This window comes from Vigna radiata, chromosome 8 (genome assembly GCF_000741045.1).
Source record: "Vigna radiata var. radiata cultivar VC1973A chromosome 8, Vradiata_ver6, whole genome shotgun sequence".
Classification (NCBI taxonomy): Eukaryota; Viridiplantae; Streptophyta; class Magnoliopsida; order Fabales; family Fabaceae; genus Vigna; species Vigna radiata.
The window spans coordinates 42,299,746-42,316,062 of record NC_028358.1 but is presented as its reverse complement, the minus strand read 5'-3'; the positions used below and the strand labels follow the sequence as shown (position 1 = coordinate 42,316,062).

The 16,317-nt window shown below is 32.3% G+C and overlaps 3 protein-coding genes across 4 annotated transcripts; all 3 read right to left on the bottom strand.

The window, feature by feature from the left end:
- Positions 1 to 505: 505 nt before the first annotated feature.
- LOC106770880 (thioredoxin domain-containing protein 9 homolog) lies at positions 506 to 2,283 on the bottom strand. Its single transcript, XM_014656719.2, has 3 exons — positions 1,790 to 2,283; positions 1,486 to 1,644; positions 506 to 925 (listed from the first exon to the last, which is right to left on the bottom strand). The coding sequence occupies exons 1-3, from the start codon at positions 2,087 to 2,089 to the stop codon at positions 743 to 745; spliced, it is 642 nt and encodes a 213-aa protein (XP_014512205.1). The 5' UTR covers positions 2,090 to 2,283; the 3' UTR covers positions 506 to 742.
- A 2,428-nt stretch (positions 2,284 to 4,711) lies between these two features.
- Positions 4,712 to 5,330, bottom strand: LOC106771497 (peamaclein). Its single transcript, XM_014657490.2, has 2 exons — positions 5,176 to 5,330; positions 4,712 to 5,094 (listed from the first exon to the last, which is right to left on the bottom strand). The coding sequence occupies exons 1-2, from the start codon at positions 5,279 to 5,281 to the stop codon at positions 4,910 to 4,912; spliced, it is 291 nt and encodes a 96-aa protein (XP_014512976.1). The 5' UTR covers positions 5,282 to 5,330; the 3' UTR covers positions 4,712 to 4,909.
- Positions 5,331 to 7,524: 2,194 nt separating this feature from the next.
- Positions 7,525 to 15,463, bottom strand: LOC106769616. Of its 2 annotated transcripts, XM_014655302.2 has the most exons (10): positions 15,081 to 15,463; positions 14,594 to 14,660; positions 13,686 to 13,939; positions 12,641 to 13,229; positions 11,029 to 11,655; positions 10,216 to 10,656; positions 9,708 to 9,899; positions 9,260 to 9,316; positions 8,360 to 8,422; positions 7,525 to 7,725 (listed from the first exon to the last, which is right to left on the bottom strand). In XM_014655302.2, the coding sequence occupies exons 1-10, from the start codon at positions 15,110 to 15,112 to the stop codon at positions 7,639 to 7,641; spliced, it is 2,409 nt and encodes an 802-aa protein (XP_014510788.1). In that variant the 5' UTR covers positions 15,113 to 15,463; the 3' UTR covers positions 7,525 to 7,638. The 2 variants fall into 2 exon arrangements, with proteins under 2 accessions (XP_014510788.1, XP_014510789.1); XM_014655303.2 differs by lacking the exon at positions 13,686 to 13,939 and having other exon boundaries at positions 15,081 to 15,460.
- Positions 15,464 to 16,317: the final 854 nt, after the last annotated feature.

Here is a 16,317-nt window from a genome sequence, read left to right as displayed (position 1 = left end):
TTTCCTGCAATCTTGTTAAATAAATTTGATTCAGTATTTGATATTCTTTTCCAAAAAACGGTGATAGCTTAATTCAACATCCTTTTGAACTCAATCCTACAATTCTAACCGATATTACTGCGAGCACAGAGTGCTACATGTTCTCCAATCATCAAGTGTCTACTAAAATAGATACTTGGAAAATTTAGACCAATCTCCCATCTTAATGCTTCTGCTAAAAGAATTCTTAATTTTCCACAAAATAGATACTTGATATTTAGATGAATATTAAGCTTGACTATCATCTCTAACATGACAAATGCAGTCTACTTATTTCATCGTTGTGAATAGTATTATATAACAAGAAACCGTAATTTCTTTTGAAGTATCCCAATTCCATCCACAACATATAGCGCTATATGTTCCCGACATAGAAACTTATCATCAGCCAACATTTACATTATACACGAAGCATCCGTGTATAATACATCAGCACATTAGCAAAACACAACAATAAAGCACTGTATGGACATCAAAACTAATAAAATAAAATTATTAACAAAGATGAATGAAGTTAGCATAAGCAGAGGACTATCTCAAAAACATTATACTATAAAAAGGGGTGATCTCAAGAAACATGTGCTAACTAGAATCAAGATGAATTCTTACAGACAGAGACACGCATGGCGCGAAGACTGAGTTTAGAGTGTAAATCAGAGTGCTCAGGAGAACATGGCATATAAATGTCATCAAGAAATGCATGTTACTCAGAATCTGAGGAGTCTGCTCTTGAGCTCTGCCGAACACTTCTTGTGGTTTTGGCACTGGACCTTGCTTGATGGAATGATGATTCAGCCTCATAAGAGATTACTTGAGCTTTAGCCAATCTTTCTTCTAGCTCCTCTGTGCTAAACTCGTCAGTCCCACCAAGTTCATCAAACCCAACCTAATACCACACATACCACCATTATTATATTGTTTGTGCTAAAATTGAATAGCAAGATTTGTTCAATGTCATTGTAAAACCTTTTAAATGACCAACCATTCACAATTCATGATGAGAGTACAATTCTTAAGACAGTGAGGATAAAATTGAACAAACTTGTCGTGATAACAGAAAATCTCTTCATGCTGTTAATCACAGACTATTTACTGAAATAAGTAAACAGACCATTTAAAAAATCCCCAAAGCCTGTTGAACAGGAACCCTACCCTAACCGTGGATTCCCATTCAGGCTGCTCTAACCTAGAAGCAAACACCACTTAAATAGTTTAACCTTTATACAACGTTATTATATGACTATTTAAGTGTCAAACAATCAAAATTGATGATAAATATGATTTTTAAAACAATCAGGATAATATTCAACAAACTAATGCGTGACAATTGAGATTGGAAGACATCAATACATAGACTAATTACTGACGAATAAACGGATAGCAAAAACCCTATCCAACACAACATTCCCGGCAAATACATATCACAGCCCTCGTATATACACATACCACATAATCATCGACTTTGGCATTCTTTATGAGGGCAAGAGTTGGAAGAACAATGATCTTGAGCTTCTCAGCCAGAAACGGACTTTTCTCAGCGTTGATTTTCACAAACCGAGTCTCGATATGCTGCTTAGCTAACAAATTTAAATGTTTGTCCATAACCTGCAAGCGAATCGCGAACAATAACATGAATGTTCCTTTTCAACTCAGCTTAAATTCTCAGGAAGAAATCAACGTAATAAGTAACTCAAATTCCAATGAATTGAAAATGAAAGGCGAGTGAGGATGTATGTATATATGTACGAACCTTACAGGGCCAGTTTTCGCGGTAGAAGTGGCAGACGACGCGTTCGCTGGCCTTGACGACGGAGAAGAAGTCTTTCTCGGAGGGAATCTCGGTATATTCGGAGTGGCCGAGGGAGATCCAACGGGAGCGGTTCTCCGCCATCTTCTTCATCTGCTGTAGACGGCGCTCACGGAGAGCCTCGATGTCGTCGGTGTCGAGGCGCTCGAGGGCGGCGATCTCCTCGTCGATCTTGTCCTCGACGGCGCGCGCCACCGTGAGGACTTGCTGCTCAATTACCTCTTCGATCTTACCCCTCTCCATCTTCCGCTACCACTCTGACACCAGATCTCTCTCTAACCGATAAGACGCCGTCTCAGTTCTTCGCTACTCCCTTCTCCTCTATTCGTTTGAATCAATTCAGGATCTAAGGTTTGTCGCAAATTTCACTTAAAAACATTAACAAAGGAATTATTGATGGTGTAGGTTACTGCAAGATCTAACAACACCACCATTGCCTTTTAGGATTTCAAAACTATATCTACTCATTTTTGGAGGAAAGAAAATTTTGAATTAAATTAATTCCTATTTTTAAAAATTAACTTTTTTATTTTATCATTATTTAAATAAAATAAATAAATAAATATTACTTATGTTTTCTATGCTCTTTGCCTTTTAAGAAATGAATAATACTCCTCCTATCATTATTCCTAAGACAGATTATCCAAAACTTTGCGAAAAAAAAAAAAACTAAAAAACCACTTTACACACTTAAACCTCTTCTATTTAACATTTAGTAAGAGTAAGTTAGTTGATGGATTTAAGGAAAAGAAGAAATATTTTTTTTGATGTTGTTTGGATTAAGAAATATGAATGGATGAATAGAAGAATTTATAAAAGTTTGTCTATAATATGATAGATTATAAAATTATTTTATTTGATAAAAATAGATTATTATTAATTTATTCTTATATAGAAATGTGATATAAAATTAAATGTAAGTAATAGAAATTATATTAAAAATAAAATTGAATGTGTTATTTATGATATGAAAAATTAAAATTGGAAAAAAAAATTAAAATTCATAAAAGGGATTTGTAGGAACAAATTTTTAATATATTATTTTATTTTATTTATTTTGTATTGTTATTAAATTTATTGTTAATATAAATTATTGTTAGTATTAATATTAATTATAATTATAATTTGTTATTATTAATATTAACTTTAATTCTAATTATTAATATTATAATTATTGTTATTAATTGTAACACCCGGACACTTACGAGGGCGGGGAGTGATCACCAGTACAAGAAGCATGGTGCAGGGGCACGGACAAGGAGCGGCTCCTGGCAGACTTCGAGTGGAAGGGGCACATGGACGAATCGAACATACACCAGAATGATAGGGATCTAGAGACTGTATAGATATGGGACTATACAGTTGAAAGATAGTTTAAAGGAACTGATTTGACTACCTATATCACCAAAATGCATCTACTTTTCGGTAGTGTAACCCTTAAGAACTCCATGGTTAAGCATGAAAGTCTCGTGGTGATTTGTAGGGACAGTTAACAGTCCCTGTAAGTTGCTGGAGCGTTACATTAATTCTTTTAGTTGTTGTTCATTAAAAATTGTAATTGAAATAAAGTTATACCAGAGTGAATTCAAGAAATAGAAAATAGTTCATCAAAAACATCCAAACACGCTCAATTGATTTCAAAAGCTGAAAAATTGATTCCACCATTTTTAAAATACATTCATAATCAATTATAAAATTTAAAGAATCGAAACCATTCTTTTTGAACGATGACCTCTTTCACATTCCCACAATGGATTATAAAAGTTCAAAAATCGATTTGTTAACTTGTTTTCCTTGGAAGTGATGTTTTTGTAGGTATCAAAGAATTTTAACAATCTTGGAGCTGACTTTGATTTTTTCACCCATTTTTTCATTTTACAATTTATTGTATAATTAGAAGTAGGTTGAATTGGACAATGAAAAAGGAAATTGTAGCATTTTTGTAATTATAATAAAAATAATGATACATTTGAATATCATTCACGTGTCATTATGTGATTGATTTATAAATATTTATGATTATTATTATTGATTGTAAAATAATTTTGAATCAATAACAAAATAACACGTAAATAATATTTAAACGTTATAAAAAATATCGTCTACTTATCGTTATAATAAACTAGTTTCTCTGCTTCTCAACAAGTATCATAAGCAAGAAAATTTTCCAGAAACACGATCCCCATTACCAGAACCACCAAACACGCACCAAGTACCACGCATCATTGCTACCTCCACTGCTGCCAACACTCACATCATCCCACCACAACACACACCACTACGACATAGCATGCATTTTCCCAAGAACAAAACTCCAAAATAACATAACACTGAATACTATATTTTTACTAAACAGTCTAAATCCTAATTGAACTTAACTAATAGAGATGGAAATTTGGACAACAATTGAGATTTCAGGTGTATTAACTGAAAAAATAAAAATATCACGAATCGTTGATGTTAAACTCATTTTAGTAAGATGCATGGCTAGTATGAGCAGTAGTGGCACCTTGTTTGGGTATTTTTTTACAATAATGTTAGAGACATGTCACATGCGTGCAAGTGCGCAGTGACATCATGACGGTGCTTTAAATTTTGAACATCCATCTAGGAATCACATGTGGGAGAATCCGAGGTATGTTCTTAAGAAAATGTTTCTTTGTGCATCATCAGTCATATGATAAAAATAACGGAGTTTATTACTTTCTTGGTATGAAATTTAATTAAATCTCCATCAAGCACATAGATTAACTGTCATAAAATCTTAATTATAGTTTTAACTAATTACATTAGTCCTCGAAGCTCAAACAGACACATGATCAAATGCAAATTGTTCAGTGGTTGATGATGAGGTCCAAGACAAGGTTTACGCAGAATGTCTAATTTATTCGGATGCAGATCTAACATCAACAGATATTGGAAACTTGAAGTTTAGGATTATGCAAGAATCTAACACAGATAAGAGATTAGACTTAACACCAAAACTTAAAACATTTGTAAAGACATAATAACCTAACAACTAACGTACAGAAAACACACTATGTCTCCATGAGTTTGAAGGAATCAAGGGCATTTGGGCTTGCCCTTCTTGTTGAGCTTGTCCCTGTAGCAAGGACACTCGTGCTTGTTCCCATAGGTTCCAGAAGGAACGCATTTGCACTCCGAACAGCATATTCCACAGTACTTCAGACATCTATCCTTAACCCCTGCGGCAGAGCACCTATCCGAACACTTGCTGCTGCAATAAGCTACCATCAACACACACATCATGCTTAGTTTCAAAAAATATGTATATTTAGACAAAATATAGCAGTAACTGAAAATCTTACATGATTCTTCGTACGCCATGGCTGTCTCCAAGAAAGAGGAGCTTAGAAGAAGAGAAGAAAGCAGTAGGGTGGCAAAGAGAAGCTTCATTTTGCTTTGTGATGGCATTTGCAAGAGGGTGTGTCTACTTACTTATAGTGATGAAGCTTGAAAATGGAAGCTACTAGACAGGGACTTCTTTATGAAGTTGGTAGCTTCTGATTTTATAAAATAATCGAAAAGAGTAAATGTTATTTTAGTTGATTGTGATTTTTGTTTCAGAAATTTCAAATTAATTTTTTTATTTTCTTTATTCTCGAAATTCATTTTTTTTTTGTTTCTTAAAAATAAGATTTTTTTTTTTATTTACTGTTGGAAACTAAAAGGAATTTAAAAGAAGTAGTTTAATTCTTTAAATGCAGTAGTTAAAAAATTAATGGTATGTTTTGAAACTCGAGAAAAGAGAACAGGTGAGTATAGAGAAAAGAAAAAAATTAAATGATTGTGAAAATGGTTTATCTTTTGGACGACAAAGTTTAAAGAAATAAACAGCTATTAATAAAAAAATCATATATTAGTAAATCTTTGATTATATATAATAATTATATATAGGCATTATGCACAAAAGAAATAAAAATAATTTTTTATTTTAATTATTATCATTTTTAATTAATTGTGTTTGTTTTATTTTTCATCTATTCCTATTAGTCTATTTATTTTCTCTTATTGTATTTCTTTTTCCTCTACTAAACAAAACCTAAAACAAAGTTTTTTTTTTTTCTAAATTGAGAGACTATAAATATTTTTAAATTGAATACACTTCATATTTTATAAACTAAAAATATAAGTCTATGGTATAATCTTTTTGCATACCATTTTATAACAAATGCTTTTTAATTTGAATTTTTTATCAAACGAAATTGATCTTTAAACTGAAAAAGGTTTGAATTTAGGTTTATTTGATTTCAAAAATAGATTAAGTTATTTGTTTAGTTTTTATATTTATAAAAAAATCTTATTTTTTCTACATCTCTTTTTAATTCTGCATATGTTGTTTCTAATTAATTTTTCGAGTATATTATTTAATTTCTTTGACGGAGTTTAAAAGTTTATATAAGCAAACACAAAATATTTTAGATATAAAACGGAAAGGAAAGTCATTAAACATAAATGGCAAAGAATTCTTAGTTAAAGAAACTTAAATTGACCTAAATCAGAAGATTCATATTAGGTTTCACCAAAAGGTAAAAATCATTAACCTCGTTGTCATATATTAATTATTTGTATTAAAATTAATTTGTCTTTGTTACGAAAAAAAATTGTAAACGTAATATAGAGCAGAGAAGCAGGAAAAAAACGCGTTTTCTGACAACCTGCGCATGAAGCTTTACACTTGTTTGTCACTTTGTGTTGTCTTCTTCGTCCTCTTTCTCTCTCTTTCCCTTGTATGTAAGCTGTATCCCACAAACAACAACTTCATAACTATTCTATTCCTGGCTCTTTCACTTATTTTATATATTTTATTTTATTATTTCATTTATTTATTTATTTTCTTATTTTTGTTTGTCTTTGAATTTCTACCCATCTCAGATTATATTGGAGCATTTCCATGCCAACATTTTACTTCTGCTTCGATTACACTGTTTAAATGGATTTCACAATTACAAATCATTTATACTTTTACAACTTAATAATTGTTCATCCCATTCCAGTAAATTTAATTCAAACTAAGTTTATATAGCCAAGTGATTTTAGTTCTATTAAAATAGGAAAGTTTTTATTTTCTCTTTATAAAAGCATTTCTGTATTTTTAGTTTTCATAAAATTTGAAATTATCACTTATGATTTTTAGTATTAGATTACACTAATTAATTACTTATGTATTACAAAAAGTTAAACTATAATTCTCTTTAATTATTAGTGTTATAATATAATGTCAATAGTATCCTTTCCAACCATTTCTCTCTTAGGTTCTCTCATGTCATCTTTAAGCTGTTGAATTTAAATAATTTTTAAAATAGTTATATTTTAGTTCTAATGAAAACTAGACAACATAGTAATAAAATGATCAGCTAAACATTTTTTTTTCTTTTTCTTATTGCAATTGGATTTATAAACCAAAATTTAAATATTTTATAAAAGACTAAATATTAATTTTAAAATTTATAAGTAAAAATTATAACAACCAAAATCAATTATTTCAAATTGTTCAATTAAAATCTTGAAGCTCTCTGAGGTAAAGTGCAACCGTAGGTCAATTTATCTCCATCTTATTTCATCATATTATTCCCAGCTGGCATTGATTTAAAAAGAATTTCAACAACCACATGAGATGTCAGGTTTCATCATATAACATCATTATACATCAAAAGTTTTTACAAACAGTGAATGCTTTTTATTTAGACTAGTTAAATTTTCATTACAAGTATTTAATTCTATGAAACAGAGTGTAATTAACCTCTATACAACAAGTACAATATCGTACATCAAGCTCCCATGCTGTGAAATGGACAAGGGTGCAGATCATAAGAATCATCCTTGTTGGCATGGCCACTAGATGCTAGTAAGTTAATCTACAAAAATAAACAAAAATACAAATTTCAGAACACTTATCTCCAGCTTAGTAAGTTCAAATCGAATCTTCCAATGTGAAAGACATAATTAGAACGGATGTAAAAAGAAATCTTGTAGTAATATATGGAAGTGAGTGTAAATTGAAAAACTGAATATGGAAAATAATATCCTGTGACCAAAGAATGAAGGAGAAAAACTTAACTGTTGTATTAATAATGTAGCTTTTTTACATTTAGATATAAAATGCATTTAATTTTAAATATAGCAGAAGAACTTCTTAACAATTAATATTAAAGGCAACAAATGACTACAAAAGCACTACTTATAGAATTCTTCAAACTATATAACATTTTTTTTAGAAATATTTTAATGCAAACTATTTAGTTTAAGAAAATGAAACTTGGTCTTTTTAAAATAGCAATGTAGCATTTCTTCTATCAGTATTGTAGTCATTATCTTCCCACATTCAGATGCTCGATCTCAATGGATCCATCAACCTCAATTTATTTTTTCTTCTTTTATATTATTCACACTCTAGACAAGTAAGAGAAAACTGAGAAAACAGCGAACATATCATTGAGACTCTCGTGCCCTAGAACAATGCACAAAAGAAACAAGAAAATATGGTACAACCTTGACAATTTTAGACTTGGAGCCTGGCCGCATGTAAGCTGCTAACACGCTCAAATTGAAATCCTGTACACAAACCATTTAAATGAAACAAGGAGAACTGAAATTACAGAAACAACATGTTGCGAATACTTTTCGGATCAGCGACAGTTCCAGTTCCAATCTACTGAAGTAAGAAAAACCCATAATACGACGAAATTAAAAAAAAAAAAAAAAAAAAAAAAACGTGGTACTCTATCCTATTCATGATATCAAGTGAAAAAGAATAAAAATATATGGTACAAGATAAATGAAGATATAAAATAATTGTTTCCTTCCTTTCTGAACGGTTAAACCTCACAATAACAAGGCACAAAGTTATTGGGTTGTCACCAATCTCCACATACTTTTGCATGGTGAGGAATTTGCGAGTATAAACTACTCAACAAATAGCAATTTCAATTTTCACGTCATGATTGGAATTTTAGAAAATGGTTATAGAAAAAACACAGATGCCGAAGGGTCATATATATAGATGGCTATCACAATAAAGGAATTTCAGAATACCTATTACGCCATGATAATAATAATAATAATAATAATAATAATAATAATAATCAACTGGAAGACATCTTTAATTAGGAAAACAAAACTCCGCAAGAATACTGTTAAGAAATTTGATATTCAAGCTACTTGAGATTTTGAAAGTTTCCCCCCCCCCCCCCGGAAACAATTAAAAAAAGAAGGCGGAAATTATGGAGAAAACCTTGTAAAAGAACGAAAGAGAAAAATCATAAAATATCCAAAAACTATATAGTAGAATACATTTAACTATGAAAAGCCACACATTGCTCGTAATAACCCGTTTAAGCCTTTTCTTTTTCCTCAAGAGAAGGCAGGGAAAAGCTTTCAAAAATAACTTACCCGGAAAGGATCACCCCTCAAAGACTGAACAAACACGGAACTTCCTAAGTTTCTTCCCTGCATACAAATAAACGAATAATCTTAACACAATGAAACAATAATTCAATAAAATGAAAACACGGCAGCCAGATATTAGTTATTCTGTGTTCCTTTTTGTGATGGCTTCTGAGACACTGCTTGTTTCATAGAAAAAAAAAATATGGAAGGGAATATAAACAGACCTGTAAGTTAGAGAAGTCTAGCTTTAAAAAATGGTCCAGCTCTATCATGCAAGTGCATATTTGTAGTGGTTGATTTCAGATTTATTTTACATTTTTGGCAGGTTTCCAGGAATCTTTTCAAAAAGAGAAATAATTTCCTAAAAAGAAGCTTTAGGTGTCTATCCATGCCTCCTAAAAATGTAACATTTTGTTGATGTATAAAGAAAAAAAATGGAAGATTGCTTTACCTCAAGGGATATATCTCTTAGGCGCCTCCCTGTTTGAGCACAGCAAATACGAACGTGCTCATCACAACTCCCACTTATGATGTAGTCCCTCCCATTCATGTAATAAGAACGGGTGTAATTTTGAGAACTTTCAGTGGGAGCTATATCAAAAACTAAGTGAAGCCTACCATCAACAGCCAGATATTGTCTAACCTGAATAAAGTCATGTCAGTCTGGACAAAAAACGTGTTCTGGAGATAAAAATTTTCAAACTCGAAAGACAGATAAGTACTGAATCAATTTAAATTGCTTTACTACATAGACAACAGAATCCAATGGAATATGTTACTAGTTTTACAGCTGAATTAGATTTTGCATTGTTTGAAAGCCTACTCTACCGAACCATTAAGCGGTAACTACTAACTAATCACATTACTGTATTACCACTGACTATTGCTAAATAGATAACAAAAAGTTTCACTTCAAATGCGGTCACCAGAAACCAATCACACAACTGAATGAAAATTACCTCATTATCAACAGCAGAAGCAAGAATATATTGATCATCTGGAGAAAAGCAAACCATCACATTTCCTCTGGAGCTTGAAACTGTAAAGCAGGGGTGTATTGGTTTTTGTCTCAAGTCCCACATCTTCACATCATGATCAAATGATGAAGTGGCAAAAATTGATGGGGAATGATTAGCAAACTTGACTACATTAATATGTCCACGATGCATATCTGTGAACACTTGTAAACGTTTCCCACTGTTGATGTCATATAAAGCAACATTTCTTGAGTAACCACTTGCAAGAAATAGTTCATCCGTAGAGTTAACATGAACAGATGTCAACTGGTCAAATTCATCAAACGTAACCCAACCAAAATTCCCATGTCTGCCAGTAACTTTTCTTGGTATGTGGTGGATGTCATACAATTTCAAGGAACCATTGTCTGATCCTGCTATAAGCTGACATGCAGTAACAAAAAAATAAAAGAATAAAAAACTGACAACCAAATAAAAAAATGCTGGAATAAATTCTCTAACAATGCAGAATAGAATAGATTTTGCCTATGATAAATAATCTTTACACCCATTCTGATTCTGTAACGAAATACCCAGTTATCCTTACAGCTGGCAAGGTTGTACTGGCATTCTTACAGAATACAGTATCTCTCTAGTTAAACATACTTTTGTCTCTAGAAGGCTATGTATAACAAACAACACAGTATGTAAAATCTGATTAACTGCCAATATATATTGCTGCTAGCATCCACTAGAGAAGTTAATACCCATACTAAGCATAACTACAAGATCAATTCTTATGCAATAAGCACATACCTTAGAGGGATATTTTTTGAGCCAACAGAGACCCAAAACACTATTCATTGCTCCAAGTGATGGAATATAACTAACAATATGTTCGTTCTCATGGTTGATTACAACTACTTCACCATCTAAAGTTCCAAAGACCATCAAACTGGAGTCAGATGGATGATACTCAAACTGCCTTGGATGAAAGCCCTTGTCCAGTTCACATCCTAATAGAGAAAGGGGATGCAAGAAAGGCCATGTTGAGGATCCCAATTTAGCAGCAGAAAGAGACCTAGTATAAAAATATTGGGATTGTCTAGAAGGATATGACGTCCTATTCTTGGAAGAGTGCACCTTATTCTGGCCTGATTTTATTTCTCTCTTCTGTAAGATACTTACAACACTCTCTTTGTGCTTCCATTTATATGGAAGATATTCAAAGTATTGAGAAAATATTCCAGTAGCCCTTTCCTTGTCAATCTTTCTGATAGGCATATTATCTAAATTTTTCAAATTTGGCAATGAAGCAATCATGAACTCTCTGTAATGCTTCTCATAACATATTGGTGATGCATGGCGAGACATATACTTCATAGAAACATCAGTAATAGGTTCCACAAAAGTGCCTTGAGATGAATCTGCTTCATCTTCATTCTGTAACATGAACCATTAAAGATCAATAAGGCCTAAGAAACCACAACTTGGATAATGTGATCAGAAGAAACTTACAGTAACATGAAATCATTTCTAAGCAATTCAATATCAAGCATTTCATTCATGTTTTCCTTAAACCAAGCATATTATATTATAGTACAAAATCAAAAAATAGTGTCATTTACTAAACTTTCAAAATACAGTATTCCACAAAAACAATGTGGATGTAGGCTAAACAGAAAGCCTACTTCTAATAAATATTGCTATTTCAGTATCCAAGCCATATTCATTACCACAACTAAATGCCATTCTAAACAATAGCTAAAGGAATATTAAATATCAGGTGACACCATAACCTCACAAGCCTGAACTTCTAATGATGCTGCTATTGTAGAACCCAAACTATTATCTTTTTTCACTAACTGATGGTATGCAATTTATTATTACTTACAATAATGAAAAACATATTAGCTACAAAGAGAAATTTGTTACTGTTATTCTATTATTGAGGCCACTACAATACTTTGTTTGGATAGATGGAAGAAAGAAATAAGATAGAGATGGAGTTGAAAATATATGTTGTTTGGATAAGTAGAAATGAAAAAGAATAACAGAGAATTCTACATCAACTTATGAGGACTGGTGGTAAAGAGAGTGAAAAAAATTAAATATTACATAAAATACCCTCTGTGTATAATTTATTTATTTGACCAAAAAATGATGATCCCAAATCTTTTACAAACGTTTTATCCTGTCAAAGTATTCATTATAAGCACTCATAATAAAACAAGACACTGCAAAATTAAAAAATAAAATAAAATAAAATAAACCTGTCTCCCACAAATCCCTCCACGATGAGAGAGTATGAAAATCCAAACTAGAGAACTGACTATCTCATCCTTCTAATTCTTTCAACTCTAATTCATCCAAAAGAAACAGAGTGTAAAGGAAATACTCGCAGGGAAAAAGTGGCTTAGTTGACTACCTCATAAAGAAGAGGTGCTTCAGAACTCCACCCAGGAAAAGACAACCAGTATCTATGATGACGACTAGCAAAGTCAACTTCACTGTCATCAGACGAATCCTCAGCCATGCTTTGAACATCATGATTTATAACTTCTTCATCCAAGGAATAAAAATTCCTTAGTGGATCTTCAGCACTAAAGTTGGGATCTGTCAGTTCAGTTGTATTGGTGAAGGGTTCAACAATAAAAGGAATTCTATCAAGCAGGCTAAAATCAGCAGTGTCATCAGATTTCCCACTGCATGAGGTAAAAGATGTCCCAGCATCATTGCAATACTGCCAATATTGAAACCTTAATTCAACTAAAGAAGGAATCTTAGAGAGAGCTGCAACAGTTGTCCAAAGATTTGTAATCCTTGTATCACACATTGAGAGGCGCATTAGATTGGGCATACAATTGAAACATTCCTCCTGGAAACTCGTAAGGGAAGTACTGAAATCAAGATTTAGGGTATGCATATGCATGAACTTCCCCGTTAAGTTCAGCTTCCGGAAACATGAGCACCTCAATGTCAAAACTTGGCATGTCAAACCTCTTTGTGAAATGTCCCTAATGGTAAGATCCAACATAGTCATGAAAAAGAAAATATACAAATCAGAAAATAAACCCATGAAAAGCCAGTTCTCCCAATGATGAATCATCCATTCACGTTTTAGACTTTTAGGCAAACATAAGCCAGTTTGGTATATATCATTAATAGGAATAAAGCACCTCATGGAATTTATGTTAATTGGTTATCGTCAATGACAAAGGTACTCCATAGAGAGAAAAGAGCCAGTAGCAGGATAATAATGTCAGACACGTTGATATAAAAACACCTTGCAAGATACTTTTCTAATCACTTAAAAACCTAACTCCCAAATTCAATAACAAGAAGATTGTTAATTGTTTGGAATAGCCAGAATTTCAAAGGCTAGGAATTCCGTTTTAGCATTTTAAATTTGTTAAGGAGGTGAAAATAAACAAGAAATCAGAAATTATGTCGTTTATACAAACATAATATACCGTAAGAAGTCCTTCCCATGTAACAGATCCTGTAGATGGACTACTCGAAGCTTTTTATTAACAGCATGCATCAATGACAATGCATGTTCTCCATTTAATACACATGATGATTCATTACGTACATCAACAGCTTCTATTTCAGAAGCATCAAAGTTCATGCACAAGTCAAGAAGTGGAGCAATATCAACATCCTTTAGGTCATCAATTAAAATCTCCAGCTTGCACAGTTCATGATTGGACTTTTTGACCTCAGCCTGTTCGATCATGGTCAGGCTTAGATTCTTAACCCCATAATAAATATAAAATTGAATACATTCGCTGCTCCCTACTCAGGGAGATTAAACACAGTAAGAAATGGAGTAATAAATATATATACACTGCTTTATATAGAGGGTTGACTCATGTGAAAAGCTCAGTATTTGTAAGAATATAGAACTACAAATTTGGACCACATATGGCAAGTTTTGAATTGAATATGGTTAAACATAGCCAACTTTATTTTAAAAGTAACAGCCTTGATGATTTCATTTTTGTGACTTGGAATGTGCGATTTTCATGTTGAACAGAGGTTTAAGGGAAATCTAAACATACTAATAATTTTACATGGATGATCAATATTATAAGTTAATTGATAATCACATAACCAGCTAAAAAAGTAAACGCATTTTTTATTTAACCTAAATTGTTTAAATAAGATCTAATATGGTCTATATTAACTCTTGTCGTTTGTTAGAATAACCAAATGTTCTTACTAGAGTCACTCATGATACATTTATAACTGTGTGTGTGTGGTTCGTAGTTGATGCACTAACCACGACAAGAGCAAAGCTGCATATATTTGAATATAAAAAATGGTGAAATATTTTCCAGTGGTCTATCATATTTTGTGATTCAAATTGACAACTGACCTTGAAAAGACTTGACAAAATAGAAGAATTAGCCAAAACACCCCGTCTCCTGCAAGAATCAACATACCTAGAACCAAAATCAATATAAGCTTATTAGAATGGAATCAATAACACAAAAACCAAAAAAAAAAATACAGTGACTTCACTAGCAATTACGAAAACTATCAATGAATTTAAGCAAGAGGCGTCGCACAAATTACTAGTAAGTCTGCCATTGCTCATATTTTCTCTTAATAGACCGGATATTTTGATTCGACAAGACAATGCAAAGGGAGAAGGAATGATTATTCAGTGTATTAAACAATACAACCGAAAAAAGCGAATTCGTTTGAGAACACGAAGTTCCTCATTTCAACAAGCAACGGCGAATTCAAAGGAAATTAAGAGCGAAGTACTGAAACAGCCAATAGAAATCCGAAAATAACAAGGGATTGAAGAAGACAAACATAAAAATAAGAACGCATTTTGTTGAGTTGATGAAGTGTACCTGTCTTCCAAGGTCTTGATGTCGATGGTCATGGTGATCGCACAGCACAGAGTGATTGGAGAATATCTCCGATCAACACTTACGGAATCCAAAACGGAACACGAAAATTTACAAACCAAAATAGATTAGAGTATGTATGTCACAATGCAAACCACGCTCTGATTCAAACAGTTATCTCTTTTCTATCTTTCTTACTTTTTCTTTTTTTTCTTTTTTCAAGCTTCTCTTACGGTCATCCTGGCTATCCATTATTCTTCTTTCGGTTTTTTTTTTTTCTTTAGGCCTATCATTGGGTCACGTTTTGGAATATGTCGAAGCCCGACATATTATTTTATGCACCCTGTTAGTTTCTTCTTCCAACTTCATGGGTGTGAGAAATGTGAAAAATATCCCTTCATACACTTTTGCCATAGAAACTCCAATTTAAGTGATGCAGATTACACAATTTAAAAGTAAAGTATTCGACGTATGACAGGTTTCACAATTTATGGAATCATATCACAAGTTTTTTTTATTGTAATATCTGAAATATTATTGCCATGATTGGAATTACAAATCAAAAATCAATAATATAAACTCAAAAGTCAAAGTTGTATTTTAGGCTGCGTAGTTCAAAACACTGTTTTCGAGTTTTGGATTAATTCAGAAAAAAAAAAATAGTAAGTTTTCATATTACTTTACGAATTGCTTAATCTGGCTGAGATAAGTAGAATTCAAACGAAACCCAAACCGAATACTCCCATTCACAACAAAGGGAAAATGAAAATTTAAAAAAATATGGAAGTATAAGAAGAAGTTATGGGAGGGCGGAAAGAAATTGAGGAGGATAAAGTATCACCGGTGAGTCCACGTAGGCCCACTATTAGGCCCAATTGAAAATGCAGACATATCATTCGGGTGAAGGTACCATGCTTTTATCTCCCTAGTCATCATTGAATGCGAGATTAAAACTTTGAAATCCAAATAAGAAAATGTGTGTCACTGAAAAACCCAACCACGTTGGTCATGCAACAGACTTGACAGCTACACAACTTGGAAAAAATAAGAAAAAGAAAGAAGAAAAAGTTGCCCACATCTTACTTTTCAACGGGATGTGTTCTTTTTCCTCTTCTTCGAAGATTAGTTGTAAAGCCTAGCCCACCACATCAACAATATCGCCCACTTTAGCTCTTTCCATTTTACATCTCACTAATATATTTAGATGAATCATCGTATATTAAAAGTATTATGGTTTATT

Bases quoted from the DNA above. Each gene is read 5' to 3' on its own strand.
- LOC106770880 (XM_014656719.2), bottom strand. From the start codon at position 2,089: ATGGAGAGGGGTAAGATCGAAGAGGTAATTGAGCAGCAAGTCCTCACG. The intron at 1,645-1,789 runs GTTCGTACATAT...ATTCGCTTGCAG, and splicing joins GCGAAAACTGGCCCTGTAAG to GTTATGGACAAACATTTAAA. The intron at 926-1,485 runs GTATGTGTATAT...GTGTGGTATTAG, and splicing joins CCAAAGTCGATGATTATGTG to GTTGGGTTTGATGAACTTGG.
- LOC106771497 (XM_014657490.2), bottom strand. From the start codon at position 5,281: ATGCCATCACAAAGCAAAATGAAGCTTCTCTTTGCCACCCTACTGCTT. The intron at 5,095-5,175 runs GTAAGATTTTCA...TGTTGATGGTAG, and splicing joins CATGGCGTACGAAGAATCAT to CTTATTGCAGCAGCAAGTGT.
- LOC106769616 (XM_014655302.2), bottom strand. From the start codon at position 15,112: ATGACCATCGACATCAAGACCTTGGAAGACAG. The intron at 13,940-14,593 runs GTCAGTTGTCAA...ATGATCGAACAG, and splicing joins TTTTGTCAAGTCTTTTCAAG to GCTGAGGTCAAAAAGTCCAA. The intron at 13,230-13,685 runs GTATATTATGTT...TCTTACCATTAG, and splicing joins CATGGGAAGGACTTCTTACG to GGACATTTCACAAAGAGGTT.